The sequence below is a fragment of the Neopelma chrysocephalum genome, unplaced genomic scaffold (genome assembly GCF_003984885.1).
Source record: "Neopelma chrysocephalum unplaced genomic scaffold, ASM398488v2 Primary Assembly neopelma1_64, whole genome shotgun sequence".
In the NCBI taxonomy this organism is placed as follows: Eukaryota; Metazoa; Chordata; class Aves; order Passeriformes; family Pipridae; genus Neopelma; species Neopelma chrysocephalum.
In genome coordinates this window covers 4,033,732-4,051,147 of record NW_020897721.1, presented here as the reverse complement: position 1 = coordinate 4,051,147, position 17,416 = coordinate 4,033,732, and the positions used below count along the sequence as shown (strand labels likewise).

The window sequence follows — 17,416 nt, the reverse complement described above, 5'->3', positions numbered from 1 at the left end:
AAATCCTTTTGTGCAAAATCTCTTCTGCGGTGCAACAAGGAGAGGCAATCCCAAACCCAAAATGGCTATCCACGACTTACAAAACCACAGCACAAATCAAAACAACAAATCTGGAAAAGAAATCCTAACCAAGCCGAGAAAGAGAATAACAGCTTATACCATAAGCTTAGAAATCCCATTAAAACGTTTCACTCTGTAACACTTTCATTATTACAAAATGCCTGAGTCAAGAGCAAATAAATATTTAATACTCAACAGGTACTCAGGAGAATGTATGTTTTCCCCTGTCCCTCCCCACCAGCTGCTCTTTTATGGCAGGAAAGTGAAGAGCGTGAAATCCAATGATAGGAAGAAGGCAAAGGTCAGGAAAAAGGTTTTTCTTCAAGGATTTAAATTAGCGTTCTACAGCTTTGGATGTTTTGTCAACACAACTTCCCTCCTGTGAGGAAGGGAAGCCAAAGGCCCTTTGAACCATTTCTGTATGGGATCTAGATTTTTTACCAGTAACAGGACTCCTAGCTTTAAAGAGAAGTTCATCTTCCCTCTTCCCATTCCTTTCACCACTCCCTCCCTGTCCCTCCATCCACTCCCCTCCTTAAAAAGAGAGAGAAAAAAGAAAATAGAAAAAGGATCTGAAGAACAAAACAAGCACTGGAGGAGTTCTAGAGTTCATGTAACAAGACCACTATAACCCTTCAAAGGGACCATTAAAAGCAAAACAAACAAAAGCAACAGCCTCAAGATGTCTATTGTATTTTACAGAGGAATGAATGAGCGTACTGGAAATTCTCCCACCATCTTGCCACAAAGTCTGTTATTTCATCAAAACAAAGTCCAGAGATCAAGAAACAGCCAACATGGCAGCTGAAAGTCAGTCACTTCAAGTGATCCATGAAGAAAACGAGATTGGGCTTGTTTTTTTGTTTCCCCTTTTTTTTTCTCTCCTTGCTTTACTATGATGTATTAAAAAAAGACTTCAAAGATTGTTTTAAGCATCGCTTTTGTTTCTCTTGTTTCTCACATGAGAAAGTCAGAGCTTGAGCAGGTCTAGACAACACAGTGGTTAAAACATCCTTAGCTGCCAACACTTTGTCTTCTTAGAGCTCCCACAGTTGTTGCTTCCCTGGATTTGCCTCAATTGAAAATATTTGACACTTTCCACATACTATTTTGCTTCCCTCAGAGCTTCTCCAAGATGGCAGCTGTAAAGCACAGAGACACACCAGCATGCACAGTAGGCAGTTTAATATGTCAGAGGCTCACCCACGTGGATATTGGCCCAATATTTCTGCCTGATGCTTCAAAGCATCTTTTTTTTTTTTTCCCTTCTTTTTAGCACTTAGCAGATCTTTCCTCTTTGTTCTTCTAGACTATCCTGTCATCTTTGGGCTTTACTTGGAGGGTGGCTAATGCTTTACATTAGCTTTCATAGCTGTGGAAATGTAAGAAAGACAGGGAGACACAGATTTTTATCCCATCTGTATATCACCAACACTCCATTTACCAAATCCCAAACAGTTACGCTCAAGAAGATCTGCTGAAGACAATGTAACTGAACAGGTGCTCCCGAGGGCAAAGTTTAGCCTGCAGGATAAAGCCTGATTAATTTAGCTATAGGAATGAGAATTCTCTGGTTAGATGAACCTGTAAAATCAGGGGTCAACTAAGATCACACATGTTACAGCAATTTCTAAGTCATTATACCACAGCCATCCGCCAGTGTCAGGGGAAAGCCATAAAGACAAGCTTGTCACTAACAGTAGATATAGTATTCCTCCCTAGCCCAAAATACATCTATTAGATTTCATTTGCAAAAAAACCTCAGAATACAACAGTAATGAATTTCCTACTCAATGCAAATCAGCTGCTGTGTATGTACACAAGGTCTGCCTCCAGTTTGGTCCCTGCCACGTCCAAGAAAAACCCAGGAAAGAGCCAGTAGAAACATGCTGGGACAGGCTCTTTCCATCACAGCAGTTAACAGGGCCCACTCTTGATCACCTCCCTTCTAGGGCAATCCTTAAACCTGGGCAGAAGAGGGGTCTTCTTTCCACAGGCACAGAGCAGCTCCCTCACATCTGGTAGCGGGATGTTCAAGGAAAGATTACCCTGAGCTGTGGCCTACAGCACACACCAGAGGCATTTTCACAGCAGAGATTTATCTGAGAGCAGCCCCCAGATGTCCGTATCCTTGACTTAAAAGGTCCACATGGATGAATTCCCAGCTCTCAAATGGCTGTCCCACAGGTGTCTCATCTCACAGAGGTGAAAGTCTGACTGTCAGCCTGGGACAGACTACAAAGGTTGGCCTCTCAAGGAGACAGCAGAGCTTTCCACAGAGAACATCAGACGTGTGTCTGAGAAAGCTAAAATCACTGTACAGAAGACTGTAAAGAACAAGAAGTCATCTTTCCTTCTCCTACTAATGGATATGAATTACGCTGTGCAGGAAGCTCAGCTGGTCTGACATATTTAATAAATTCATCCAAGTCCCCAGTGCAGTTTAATGGTGGATATAACATGGATTCTCTAATGAAACTTTTTGGGCCTGCAAAGACAGCTGCGCTTTTGTGCCTTATATGCAGAAGAGGGTCATGATATCCCAAGAGCCCCGCACGGATATTCTGCAAATCCATCTGGGATTCAAACAATGAGACCAGCATTTCATTTATGGACATAGGTCTAACACTTCAGGATGTCTGAATCTAAACTGTATCTGCACTGTAGCAATATAGGTTTCATTTCAAGAAGAGTTACCTTTTCATGCATTCCTTTTCTTTCCCTGGAATTTTTCACAATAAAGGTGTAAGAAAAGCCTATCAATTGGTTGTAATGATGTAACAAATAATAAAATGCTGCCCCCCGAATATTCCAAAAGCTGCTTTGCCTGTTCCCTTCTCATCTTACTTTAACCACCACTTCTAGTACACAGTTATTTTACCCCATTCCAAGTTCAGTTTCTATTACAAGGATTCATGAGCTTACTTCTGAAGGATGGATCTTTTAATGACAAGTTCTTCATCCAAGTCAGCTTCATTAGCCATGAAGAGCAATCTTTTTCCTGTGTCATCCACTCCAATGAAGTCACGCTGCTCCACTGAAGTAGAAAATCAAACAATCATTATATAACCCCACTTTAATGCAAGCTGTAAAGACAAATGGGACCACCAACCACCCCCAAAATATGAAATACTAGGTTTCAGACTGTCCCAGCAAATCAATGAATTTAATAAATATTATGGATAACTCTTTCAACTTCTTTTCAGTCAGGGTAGCTGATATACATCAAGACATTCAAAACATTGGCTCTGCAAGCTTTTTGCATTCTTTTTATGAGGATGCCAACTACAGGTCCTTACATGCAACACTATCTTGAGCTGTGCTTTCCTTCCCTCTCTTTTTAAAGTTTTTTAAACAAAAAAACCCTGCTACTTGAATTTACACAACAACAAACCCAAGGCAAGCAGCGAGTTCTTCAAAATCCAACTGCTTCTTCCTCATCATAAGCCACTCCACACTGGAATTAGGTGGTCTGGAGAGGATTATGATTTCAGTTAAGACATAAATATCTTGCAACTCATCTATTTCAGATAAATACTAATAGCAATAGCAAACCTAAATCACAAACAGACACAAAAGTATAGATTCTAAGACTTCTACTACAGATGTTTCTGGGTAAGTTAACTTGGTTTAAATATCTATTTATAAAACTGCCAACCAAGAGAATACCTAACAGTCCCACATATTATTGTGGCAATCCCCATCTCCTGCAATCAGTGGCTGTGCACCGACAGGGACTTTGGCCTACTGAAATGTAAAGCATTTGTTTTTGAACAGTTTTCCACAACATCTGAATACAGTGGTGGCAGCTTATTCTAATTTTCACTTTGTAGTATGAACCATCACTCTGGTGGCAGCCATATATCGATCTTTACTGAGCCAAGGCTGTACAAGAAAGCCATGGTACAGTTCTAACAAAAACCTCTTTTCTCCCACTAAATACTTTTTTTGGGCCAAACCGGCAAATATTTGATCTCCTAAGTTCTAAGCCTTTAACCACACTGGAGTAACAGCATGGCCTAGAAGTAGCTAATTCTCTAAGATCTTTTTCAGCCAAACTATTTTTAACCTTATTTTTCTCAATTCAGCCCCATCCCTTGTGTTTTACTTTTACTTGTTCTTTCAGAGTTACCATAGCAATAACCACTATCAACCACAGTCAGACCTATGCAGCTGTCTAAAGTTCTCCTGTGGCAGTCTTTGATCCAAGTGATCAAGCACAGCCTCTTCAGAAAATCCCCCAACCCTTCTCAGAAATTAATCATACAGCAGAGAAGTACAAAAATAGGCCTGAGCATGTAACACCATGACAAATTAAGTACACTTACGATAAAGCTCACTCGCTTTAAAAACTCAGAAATAAGTCTCAAAAGCAGTGCCAATTCTCATGCTATGGAGGGTGATGAAGTTTGAGAGTAGGGGCTAATCAACCCTCACCTCTGCCACCTAAATGGGGTCTCCTGACAGGCTGGAAACACAACAGTGACCAATTTTCTTCCATCGAGGTACCAACACTTCTCTCAAAGTTCAGGTCCTGCCTGCCCATCTCCTGGTTGTTCCTACAGTAACATTATATATTACACTGCCATAGCAAAACCCTCTGCAACAAGAAAAAGGGGAAAAAAACCCGCTTGATGAGAACAGGACCAGGTACCTGACTGACACCAAACCGGTTTCTCTTGCTTGTGTGGATAGATAAGAAACAAGCAGTGAAACCATGAGAACACACTGCGGGGGTTTTTTGTAGTGGATGCCAGGTCAGGTTTTTCCCTGTACACTGGCAATAACTAGCATTACTTTTGTAATTTAAAAAAGGCAAAACTTACTACTAAAATCAATTATCCAGAGATACAAGAGTGCTGTTTCAAATCCCACTGGCCTTACTTAGCGAAGAAAAAATAAATGGAAAAATGAATACATAACTAGTGTACAAAATCCCTTCAAGGAAAGTATGAGAAAAATGTTAAAACTGCAGCAACAGTAACTTTGAAAAGTCATTTAAAATATGGAAATGGAATGCGGGATGTGTTTAGCCTCCTCATCATAAATAAATAAGGATTTGACACTGATATTGCAATTTATTAATTACCTTAGAAATTAGATCCTCATCAATTTTAAGGGCTTTAGCGATCTAAAGAAATCATGACATCACAAGAGAATGTTGCCCAATTCAGTGATGAGAAGAAATAAATTTCAGTCAGATTTTCTAAAATGCTTTTTAATCAAACACAATTAATTGACACTTGAAAAAAAAAGACACCTTTGTTCAAGATTCAGTATCCCCACCCTTTCAATTACAGGGAGAGAATTCACACGATGCAGCCTTCAAGACCACCAAGAGGTCTTCTGGCAAACACAGAGAATACCAGTGATGACATGCCTGCTGCTTTCAAGACAAGAAAAATAAGCAGGAAAGAGTCACCATCCCCATCTTTTCTGCCTTTCTTTATACACAGAAAGGTTCAGACACTATTTTCCACACAATCCCTTGCAAGCCATCTTTAAGCACACGGCTCCATTCTGGGTGTCTGAATTCCTGACATTCTCTGTTTATTTGGGTTACTGTCATTCACTAGCACTTCAGTGTTGTGTTTTTTTTCTATGGCCATGCCTCTTATTACTCAATTAAAAAAGCCAACGAGATTATTATTGTCAATATATGATTCCCTAAATGTAAAAGCCAATGAACTTGACCCTGTAATTTGCAGCCGAGTCAAACATTTCAGGAAATCATCAGTACAAATTTATAGCACTTAACACTGCAATTAATGCTAATTTAAAAACTGTTCCTTATATCACAGTTCTTGAATGTTCAATAATATCCATTTCCTAATATAAACATTTCAACAGTACAGTGCAAATACGTAGAAACATAGAAGTGTCACGATTTAGAGAAAGAGCTAACAGTGCCACGTACTATGAAAAACTGCCTAACATACTCCACATTCGTCTCTTGTCCTTAGTTCCTTATAAGCTTCACCAAGTTTTAACTGTCTGGGATGAAATTTCCAATGCCAGATGCCTGCCCTAAGAGGAACATTTGAGAAACTTCAGTGAAAACCATTCAGCTGCTTCCAAAGCTAAAGAAAAAAAAAGAGGGTTCAGCGTAAGCTGAAATGGTTTGGTGGCCCTTCCCTGGAAAAGCTCTGAATGGTCTTTGAAAAACTGCAGGTTCACATGCTCTACTCTTCTCTAGACTTCTATTTTTGCTGCAAAAGTTTCTGTGCACTCTGTTCTTAAGGATAGGTTGTTCCAGTGCCTCAGCTCCTAGGACTGATCAAATAGCAGGTGCTATCTAAAGCTTTCTGTGGTACAAGAAAAGAACACAAGCCACGAGGTTCCACAGCCACACTGTGATGACTGCTCTGGGGGAAAGAGCTTAATCTGCTGCCTTTTTTGCAACCTGTTTTTTACAAGGAAATAAAACTCATAAGCTCGCAAGGGTGAAGAGAAAGAAAAATATAAAAACAAGGATTCTGCCAGACAGGTTTGAAGGGAGAGAAAGCAGTCCCCGAAAACTAGTGGAATTGAGACTGTCTGAAGGGACACTAGACCACAGAGACAGGAATTAGAAGAAAACAGGTCACGGTAGGCAGATAAACGAAGCAGATCAAGACGAGAAGTCAGAAGCAGAAGAGAGAATGGAACTGGCAGTGAAAGAAAAGAGTATTATATGACAAAGAGAAGCTGGGCTCTTGACAAGGATCCTTGAAGGAGGAAACTAAGCAAAGACAACAAGAATGGAGGCTGGTGGTGGCAAGAGACCAGCACGGGAAGAGAGAGGGAGATGAGCTAGGACAGTGTTGGCAGCAATAGGGTATATTCAGTCAAGCAGGAATGAAAGGCAGAAGGGCCTGGTGCTCTCTAAAACGTACTGCCCTCCTCCAGAACCTGGAGAAGAACCTAAAATTCTTGTCTTGGCACTCCCCTGCTTTTAGCCAATGACTGAAAAAGGTCTGGTAGGGTTCATGTCTCATCTGAGGCAGTTCACAGAAAACACATCACTAGTGCTGTCCATGGCAGCTCAAGTAGAGTAGCTTTGGGTAGGAGACCTTAGCACCAAGCCCCACAATAAAACACCATGGGTGGTAAAACACTTCTACATAATGGAATTTTAGTCTTTTCAAGTTTGTCTTTTACAAATCCGAGAAACCATCCACAAATTTTAACGAGTCATGTAGGAATAGACATGCTACGAAGTCAGGCACACAGACATAAAAAACAAGCAACAAAAGAATGCACGTACAAAGTGATGTGTTTATATTTGCAAAGAGCCTTCAGATGATCTTGTTTATCCTCACAGACCTCCTTGCCCCCACCCTGTCTTCTCAGAGCTCACTTGCTGGGCAGCTCTATGATGTTTAACCACACACTCATTAGTTTACAGCTCCTGAATGCTCAATTCTGTGGCTGTAGCGGTGCTCTTGACAATGTTTTATGTGCCATTAGCACTTAGATTGCCTTCTCAAAAATAGGGGGGTTTAGAGCTGTTTGAGAGTCCAAGTACTAAATGCTTTCAGCCCTACTACTTACACTTCGCTCCAGAAAAATCTTTTCATGCAGAGTCTAAGCAGCTTTCTTTTAAAACACATTTCCTCCACTTTCAGACACACACATAGTCCAACTGTTGGCTTGCATTTCACTCCTCTCTCAAACAGTTTGAAGGTACACTTTCTTATTCGTATTCTTGTAATGCCTCAGAGCTTTAATCACAGACCAGGACCCACTAAACTGGCAATAATTGAGGCTCAGCAATTTAACAGATATCATTAAAAGAAAATGAGAGGTTTGGTGTGGGAACAACTGTATGGTATTTAGTACTTTTAGCATGTAAGTAAAACGGGCATAAGAGCCCTGCTCTGCCTTACAGCAGTGTTGTGAGAACAGATACGTTAAAGATTACAAGGCACTAAGATATTATGGTAAGAGGGACAAGATAAGCATCTAACCAAGTCCTTGAAATCAGTGGGAGTTTTGCCTAGCAAGAGGCTCCTGGATGTGATTTCAGAAGAGTAATTCAGTACATACCACAAGAGGGGAGAATTTCTAGAAGCATTTGTTACCCACCTAGTGCTGGTCCCTACAGTCAGTGGTAAAATTCCCAGCTATAATCTGGCTGATGTTTAGTGCTCTTGAAAAACCTAACGGTTTTAATGTTCATATGTAACAAAAATTCAGGGTTTCATCCAAAACTCACTGAAGTCACCTGGAGCTTTTCCCTTAACTCTTGTGAGCTTTGGATCAGAGCCTGCAAGATTACACGAGTCTAATACTTAATTCTGAGCTGGAAAAAACCAAGCCACACCCTCATCAGGGAATCTGAGGAAAAATAGGGTATCTGTACCTCTTTTCTTTCTTTTGCTCTGGGATTGGTAACTAAACATATCATACATACCAGTGGTTTCTCTATAATTTGCTAATAAATATGTATTCCTGTCTACATACCTGGCTTTTTCTTCCCTTTCTGTCCTGGTACCACTTCTGTTGGTTCATGAGTTTTCTTCATCAACATGGAGAGAGTAGCATCATGTGTACGAAAAAGATCCACAACTTTATATAAATCAACATCTGTGATCAGATCGCAGCTCAACACCAAGACATCAGTCTGTTAAAGAAGAAGAAAAACCCAAACCCTTCAGAGATACAAATGACCACATATGGATTAGCATTTGAGGACCCAACAACAAATACACACATTAACTTCTTTCTTTTTATTTTTTTTTAACCTGCAAAAAAACACAAGGTCTGCCACGCCCTGCCAAAAATAGCTCCTGGTTTTTACCAGTGCACTTTTCTTGAGTCTTGCTGTTACTGTTGTTTGGTTAATGCTTATCCAGCTCTGGACCATAAAGAATATGTGACCATCTAAACTGTCCTCGTCTACTCCTAAGGACACAGAAGTCATGGCTTTCAAGACTGACGTGAAATTCTGCAGTATTTTCAACTGCTACTTTTAGTTATATAGTGATGTAGAAAAGAAACCTTTCTGAAGAAATCTTTTTTAGCTGACTTTGCATCTGGCTACAAACCACTGGAAAAGATATTTAAACTATGTTATTTTATCGGGGGACAAAAAAAGCAAAGACTATCTAGGATGTGATTTACTCAGTAATTGCACTGCCATGGTGGGCTCAGTTTAGAAATACATTTCCTAAAACCAGCAATACCCCATATAAAAAAAAATAAGAAAAAAAAAGAGGAAGCTAGGTCCTTTTTAATAACATTAAATGTATTTAATTTTGATCTCAAAGGATTTTGAAGTCCCTTACCAAGTATTTAAGAGAACTGCTCACAGATCACAGAAACATTGTCACGTATTGGGCGAGACATGGCAGTTTCATCACGGTGCACACTATCAACATAATCTGGCTAAAAACACTTACTTAGAAAAAATGTTCTGTATTTCACGTGGGTTGTGGAATATACTGCCAAAAACCTACTAGTTCAGCAATTACTTTCATTTAAACTAATCCTAACATAATATTTGTGCAGCATGGCCTACAGAAAAGTAGCAAGTTTCCACTTTTTGTTAATGATCAACCTTCTAAATGTGTCTCAAGAAGACAGTGTTTCTTTCGTGACATTTACCATTTTCACTTTCTGTGCTACCATTTACCATGGTAAGCCTCCCTGCAGAATGTGACATGGTTGCCTAGTTCTCTCTTTTAAAATTTAAAAGACAATATTTAATAAGAAGGGCACTAGAAAATACTTTCCCAAACCTGAGTTAATCCACGGAGGATCAGCTTTTGAAAACTATCTTGGTTTAAAGTAAACTGTTTCAGGACTGACCTCTCATTACAGAAAGGTTTATTATAGAAAAGCTTGGTTTACAGATTTTATCTAATACTAGGAGATTTCACATTGTAGTTGAGACTAACTCAGGTCTGGAATTTACATTATTTGACAGGTTCTCCTATAAATGCTAGGCAGATTCATGTGTTTACCAATAAGGCACTGGAATTCATCATGTCACAAACTGTTGGAGCTGGATTTGGCATGCTGTGCAAGAGGTCAAGCTCTTCAATTTTCATGTGATTTCTCCCTACTTTACTGAGAAACACCTGGTTGCTTTACAGGAAGGAACAATGTGCAGGTTGAGAATTTTACACATTCAAAACCTGACTTGCATCACTCCTTTTAACATACTTTCAAAATGTGTATTTTATATTAGTTTTGCCCAGGAAAAGTGCTTTAATTAGCACTTCTCTAAAAAAACCAACATACACACACTGGAAAAAAAAACAACAACCTAATCCACTAAAGCAAGTTGCCCAGCACTCTGGAGCAGCCCTGCTCCAACATTCCAGGGTGTACAAAGAAAATAAGAAAAAAATTCAGCTTGGTATGGAAGTAAATCTCCCGCTTCACAACTGTAAACTGTGAAGAAACACATATTAAATATCCTGGAAAATCCTGCAAAATTTTCAGATATTCTGTTTTTACAGGAGCACATATGAGTTACAATATTTGTAGAAAAGGCCAAAAGGTATTCAAGACCCATATAAATAGACCTGTACTTTTCAAACTCACTCTGTAGAAGGAAGAGATTGCCAGCTTCAACTCTTAAATGCATTCATTCCAGTGGTGAAAATAAGAAGTAATAAAATGAGATAGACAGACCCTCCAACAGTTTTGTCCTAAGGAACAAGCATCTCGACTTGTTAAACAAACCTTGTAATTATTTCACATCTTACTAAATGCTTTAATCTGTCACCAACGCAAAAACCCAACAAGCGTTTCATAGTTCTGACCAGGCTCCTGGGTTTTTTCTCCTCGCTATAGGACAAGCCTTTTGCAAAAACTGAATGCAAGACCCCTGAGGAGCATACGGGAACAGAACCACCAAATGTCTGGTTGCCATCTGTTCTACCCATTTACTCTCCCCAATATGTAAATAAACGTCAGTGAGCGCAGGGACCAGTGAAACACACGGTTGCTCTGTAAAGCCCACATTTCTGCCTCTCCTCCTGATGAGCAGAGCAGTGGCCTCAGAAGCACGCTGAGAATACACCATGAAAGGCTCTTTTGGGACTTGACAGCCTCCCCTTTGAAACACCACCCCCCTCATAAATAAAGCCCTCACTGTCTAATGGATGCACTTTTTTTTTCCAGTGTACAACTCCTGAACGAATAAACTAATGGCTGAATGAAAAAATAAACCGTCCTAGAACCTTAGCAGAAGTGTGTGTTTTTCTTTACGTTTTTGGGGTGGGTGTAGAAGAAAGAAAATAAATGGTAGAGCTTGTGGGTTTTTTACATATATACATGCCAAATAAATACAGTGCACCTTTCCCAACAAGCCACTGATACAAAGAAGAGAAGCACGCACTCACTAACAAGGGGTATGTGAACATACTTGACTTCATGAATTATGCAAACACCTAAGTACACACACACATACATCTCTTAATGAAATACATGTAACAATGATTACATCAACCCCAAACTATTATACAAACAGACGATAAGAATCAACATGAACTGATTAAAAAACCCCAGCAAGCACACACCCCAAGCAGAACGACTGCAAAGGAAGAAAAACGCACGCACAAATGCACTCCCAACACCCATTACAACCAGGGGCAGGACAAGGGAAGGGGCTTAACTCAAGGAGGACCATCTCATGGATGGGGCATGAAACAAATGCTTGGAATTTCTGGCATTTTCCTGCTCTGCCAAACTTCATTCGTGCTGTTTTGTCTACTACTTCTATGACAAAGAGGAGTCCTTGTCACAGACTGGGGGGCTCTACCACTGAAGCTGCTGCACAGAGCAGGTGAAAATGCCACCAAGCATCATAAGTGAACAGCAAATGACTTTGGGTTTGGGAACACAGGAAAACACTGCAATGCTACTCACACAGAGGCAGCAGCCATACAGAGCCATGAGAAAGACAAGGAGAATATGATGCTCCTTGGTAGAGTCACCTCAGACCTCAGTAATCCCTTTTAACCTCAGATTTACAATTTAGTCATTCAAATTCAAAACTTAGACTCGGTTACTGATCAGTGGAGAAAAATGGGGTCCTGTAGAGATCATCCCATCTATAATCTGAGTTTCAAGGAGATACTTCTCCATCCCTACTGACTTTATGAATTATTGGAGCTCTGGGCTTCCAATCCAGTGATCACTCAACACAGAGAGTTCAGTCAAGTACAGGCACATGGCACTTAAGGCCCCCAAATCTCCACTCTACTCTTCCAACACTGGCTAACAGGACTTCACCATCAAATGTTTCTGACTCATAAAATGGTCAGATATTATGAAATAACTTGCATAGTTGATCTGGATAAATACAACAGTGTAACATAAAACATCAAGAGATTTATACAGAATAGAGAAAACAGTAAAGAAAAAACACTGAAAACCAACATGTCAACAATTATACTAAACCAAGCACAGTATGGAAAATCTACACAAAAACAAGACTAAAAAGCAGAATGTTTCAAGAACTCAGTTCAACACAACCAATTTAAAAATAGAAAACATGTTTTCAATGGAACTAATTCATACCACAGATCAAAAGATGGATGCAATTATATGGTGTAATATACCAGCATAAATAAAAAGCCTTGGACTTTCTCACACCCTACATACAAAGGCAATGCTAAAACCCCTTTTATATTCAGGAATTATTGCTGGAGCCCTTATGATCAAAAATCATGGAGATGTCAAGGTTACCACAGATAGCTGGCAGCAAATGACAAATTTTTAGCGGTGTTCACTATGCTTTTTCTATCAAGTTTAGACAAGGGCAGGACCTCAAAGCCTAAACTGCTGATGGCCTTAAAAACAGCAGACTAGAAACTGAGAAAACATGTGTTGCAAGGAAGCCTCTAATATGAACAAAATCAGCCTCAAGAGAAAGAGGAAGACAAATGTCAGACTGCATTATAAACAGAAAAGAAGCAAGACATCCACAAGCAGTAGAACCAGCTCCTAACAGAACTGAAAACGGATAAAACACTGAAGTTAAAGGCTAAAAACTTCCAATTGCAAATTATTACAGCTGAGACTTTGACAGGAAAAGAAAGAAAATCAAGAGATTAGACTGTTCCTACACTCAGTTTAAGCTAACACATGCACAAACAGAGAACTTTGCATCACTTCCTGCGGTGTCACCATACAAAGAGGGGAGAGAGGAACAAGTTATAATTACTGTTGGAATTAAGACTGAGTTTTATACACAATAGCCTGGAACTTCACCCACATGTTGCATTAACAGTGGGTTTGTGTGTAATGCTTTTTATTATTCTAAAGAGTGGAAAGGGAAAGAACAGTTTGGCTGTGGGCAAGCATTTTGATTGCTTGTTAGCGTGCTCCAGGCAAAGCCAAAGCTACCTCACAGCAATTGCATTACTCACCACTCTTCAGATCAGAAACTTACATCCAAAGCTTTAGAGAATCCCTTTTTATCTCAGCCTCCATTAAGAGTCCTCCAATTTCCACACCTGTGACCTCTTTGAAGCTCTATGGCTGTTGCTGTAACTGGAGCAGGGAACCTCATTTAGTTTTTGATGTCTGTAGGATCTTGTTAGCTACCAACTGACATGGCTGCCTTTGGCTGGGAATTCCCACTCTGCTTTTGTAATGTCCTTGATAGCAAGATTCAGAAGAAAATCATGATTTAGTACTTTGCTAGCAGACATGAAGCATTTACCCACTCTGCTCTCACCTTGCAGCAGAGCAAGTTTGCTGTAGACCAGCACCTTCATAACTCTTCTGATAGAGAACAGTTGAGGCACAGAATGTCCCTCAATCCAAAATCCAGCATCAACCTCTCCTCATTAAAAGATGGAAGAAACCTTTTTTACTTAAAGACAGTGTGCAATGTGAAAGAGGCTTCTTAGAGGCTTCTTTTTCCCTTCTTTAAAAAAGAGAAAACAGAAAAGTCTAATGTGGGAGCCAAGGGAGTCTCTTCTAATTTCTTGGATGGCCCTGAATTCATCGGTTGAGGATATCTTAAGGCAATGTGAATGCCTTCACACACGTAACCTGTCAGCATCACTGTTTATCTTCTCAAAGAAAGCTGGAAGAAAGATGCCAGAAGCTGGGGAGGAGACTTAACCCCAGTCCCATCATATGGCTCATCCTATGCGTTGTATCAGATGGGATCACACAATGAAAACACCATTTTAGGCTATCTTTGTATCTCAAGAGCTACCATCCAAAATCAATATTTTTTAATTTACATACATATAAGCTAGGAACAGGAAAGATATTCAAGCCTGGAAGGCATCCTGTCTCCTCCCAGAAGGAAGTCTTGTTACCTATGCTCAAACTGACACGTGGGGTGGAAAAGGGTAATTTACAGTTCTCAGCAACCAAACCCAGAAGTTTAGAGATGAACACAAGTTTGTAAACTTATTAAGGATGTTTTCAAAGCAGGACATTGATATTATGACACTTACTGAACTGTGAAACTTCTAGTCTGGAACAGAAATTTTGCAATGCAGCTTGTCCTCTGGTGTCAACAAATTCAATTTTGTCCTACTTACGCAGTACTCCAAAAATAATTTTTCCAGCTTTCTCCTTCAACCACATCACCCTTCTTCAGTGGTTCCATTTTCTACGAGTTGTTTACCCTCCTTTAATAGCCCATCCCTTCCACTTGTCTCGCACTTAGCAAATCTACCTCACATTAATACAGGACGCCAGTTCTACTACCTATTTGTATCTTCTAAAGAATGTTGGCTTTAGGCTCTGGTGTCTTTTTCTCTTTTTCTATTTTAATAAAAGAAATCTGCTACCCTTACACTTGCAGAGCACTGAGAATTGTCAGGCTATCAGTACACTGGGGCACTGGACTGACACATTTCACCTCGTCTCACTGGACTCTCTCATTTGCCCGAGATCAAGAGTCACCTCCTGGGTTTACATCCAGATCCTGAGTATGCCACAGAGGAGACTGCTTTTCCTATCTAAAGGCATCCAGAAAGTGTGCACCAACAGCACGAGAACTGTGCCTGCTAAGGCTCAGGGGAGCACTCCAGAACCCAGACCCCAAAATTTGCCAGTTCATGGAGCCTGGCAAGATAAATTCTCCCCTGGCTCAAAGCAGTGCACGCACAGATCCCTCCTTCCCAGGCAGAACAACTCCAGAAACAAATGGCGCTCTCCTCGTCACTCCCATTCCTGGAAGGCAGGTTTCCAGGACTACCTGGACGGCAGCACTACCAGACCTGCTGTGCAGCTGATCTTGGACTCTGCCTCATGTGAGCAGAAAGGAGAACGCGGCAGTCGGGCTCCAACCTCAACAGCAGCAGCGCAGCAGGATTGCTGCCAAAGCCCAGAGCTCAAGCCCAGGCTTAACACTTAATGTAAGCAGAGCCTTAGGCAGTCAGGTGCTGCAGTCATACACACAATAATAATAAAAAGTAGTCCTGAAGGAGCTCAACCGGCTCAACTTATTGAAGGGAAAGAAGGGCTTTGCCCACAGTCTGCGATCACCTGGGCTGCAGATCTCTCAGCAACACAACAAAAGCAGGCACGACCAGATTCAGGGGCTGGGAATCAGTGTTCAGTGTAGGAATAAAACACAAAGTGGTTTAAAAGGGAGAATAAGTATAACCCGGAATAAAATATCAAAGTATGTAATAGACTATTCATACGTTCTGGTAGATGAAGAAAGTCTTGCTCTATTTCAGATACACTTTCACTAAGTCATCCATAAGTTTTGGGGCTAACAGCCCTAATTACTGGGTGCAAATTCCCATACAGACTAGAGGATCATAATAGTTCCTTGCAGTCTCAAGCCAAACAGTAAATGAAAACCAAAACATATACAGCATGTGTCCTCCGGAATCATTCTGCCATCCTGCAGCTAGTATCACCACGATCTTAAATTAAAAAAATGGTGTGAAACTCTTTCCAAGGTCAGAACAAGTCATTACACAACACCCAGTTTCAACTCTGCTTCAAAAGAAAACCCAGACTAATGTGCTCTGCAAAGCTCAGGCTCTGTGAGGCACAGCTCAGTGGCACTGTTACTGCCCACAGCCTGCACAGGAGTGACAACCACCTGAGGGAAACCCCATTACCTTTGTTCAAATGTTGGGTTTTTTTCCTATAAAAACTAATCATGCTATATTAAATAAAAGCACTGTTATGAACTGTAGGTTCCTATTCCATTCTCCACACAATATACCGCCTTCTCCTCCTAGCACCTCTCCAATTTTTCCAGTGATATTTGGTCTGCAGCAACTGCTGTTGTAAGAAAAACGTTACAAAGATATCAAGACCTCCACTGCTTTTTGCAGCACTATGAGTCTACATCCAGAATTTTCACCATCTTCCCAAAGGAGCAAACAGAATTTATACTACAGAAGAATGCCTAAATTCGCTTCAAGAAAATCTGACCTCACTTTGTTTTTCCCTTTTCAGCACAGAACAAAGGAAAAATGAGATAACCTACGTGGGTTTCCCACATAACATGGCAAAAAGGCAAAATTTAATTCCAGGCACCCCACAAGTCCACTGATCTTCACCATGGCTTTCACCAAATTAAACAGTGACAGACAACCAGTGCTGAGCAAATTGACAGCCTCTGGGACAGCCTGTGCTGCTCACAGCACCACATTCCTGTTATCACTGTTACACTACTGTACCAGGCTGCAAAACCAGACTCAGGGAAAAACCCTCTCCAGCACAGTCACTCCGTGGGCTGACGTTTGGCATCTACTCCCTCCCACATTCCCCAGTAACTGGAACTATGTACTTAGGTTAACACACGCAACTGTGCTTGATCTAAACAATTCCATTTTCTCTTTCCAGGCACGAATACTCACTGAGGAATACCGCCTGCAAGGAGGCTACTTGTACATTTTTCTGGAATAACGTTCCTTCCTTGCTGTCCACAGCCCCTTTAACTTTGTTTCTAGCCTGCATGATTTCTGCTTGTGTGTTTTCCCCATGTTTGGATCTTAACAGATCTTCTCTCATAGGAGGTTGGGGCTTTTCCTGGCAGTTGTGGGCATTACAGCTGTCACAATGTCGTGATTTAAACACAGTAAGTTATTTACATAAGGCAGCTGTATATACTTTAAATAGGGAAAATGAAGGATGGTTTACCAAAATGAGCACTGCTATTTACTCCCCCCAAATGAAAACTAGTAGTAGCTCACAAAAACAGGAAAATATTTTTACCAGGACGCTTTTAAACAAATTACTTCAGCTATACACATATGCAAAGGGCTTGCTAAGCCTGCAACTAGAATAGGCTGAATTTGTGTAATTCATCAGAAACCACACAGGGTCTAAATGAAAACACACACTGTAATACGGGAGATATGCTGACCATTAACTTCTACATGGGAACCAGAGGTACTGGTTAACATAATGAGCACAGGCCTGG

The 17,416-nt window shown here is 40.6% G+C and overlaps 1 protein-coding gene across 1 annotated transcript in view; it reads right to left on the bottom strand.

Moving 5' to 3' along the window:
- EIF2B3 (eukaryotic translation initiation factor 2B subunit gamma) overlaps positions 1-17,416 on the bottom strand; it is a 98,703-nt gene that overhangs the window by 70,404 nt on the left and 10,883 nt on the right. Inside the window, exons 3-4 of the mRNA XM_027683183.1 lie at positions 8,506-8,665; positions 2,986-3,097 (exon numbers count right to left, since the gene is read on the bottom strand). Coding sequence (XP_027538984.1) covers positions 2,986-3,097; positions 8,506-8,665 — 272 coding nt within the window. The remainder of the gene's footprint in view (positions 1-2,985; positions 3,098-8,505; positions 8,666-17,416) is intronic.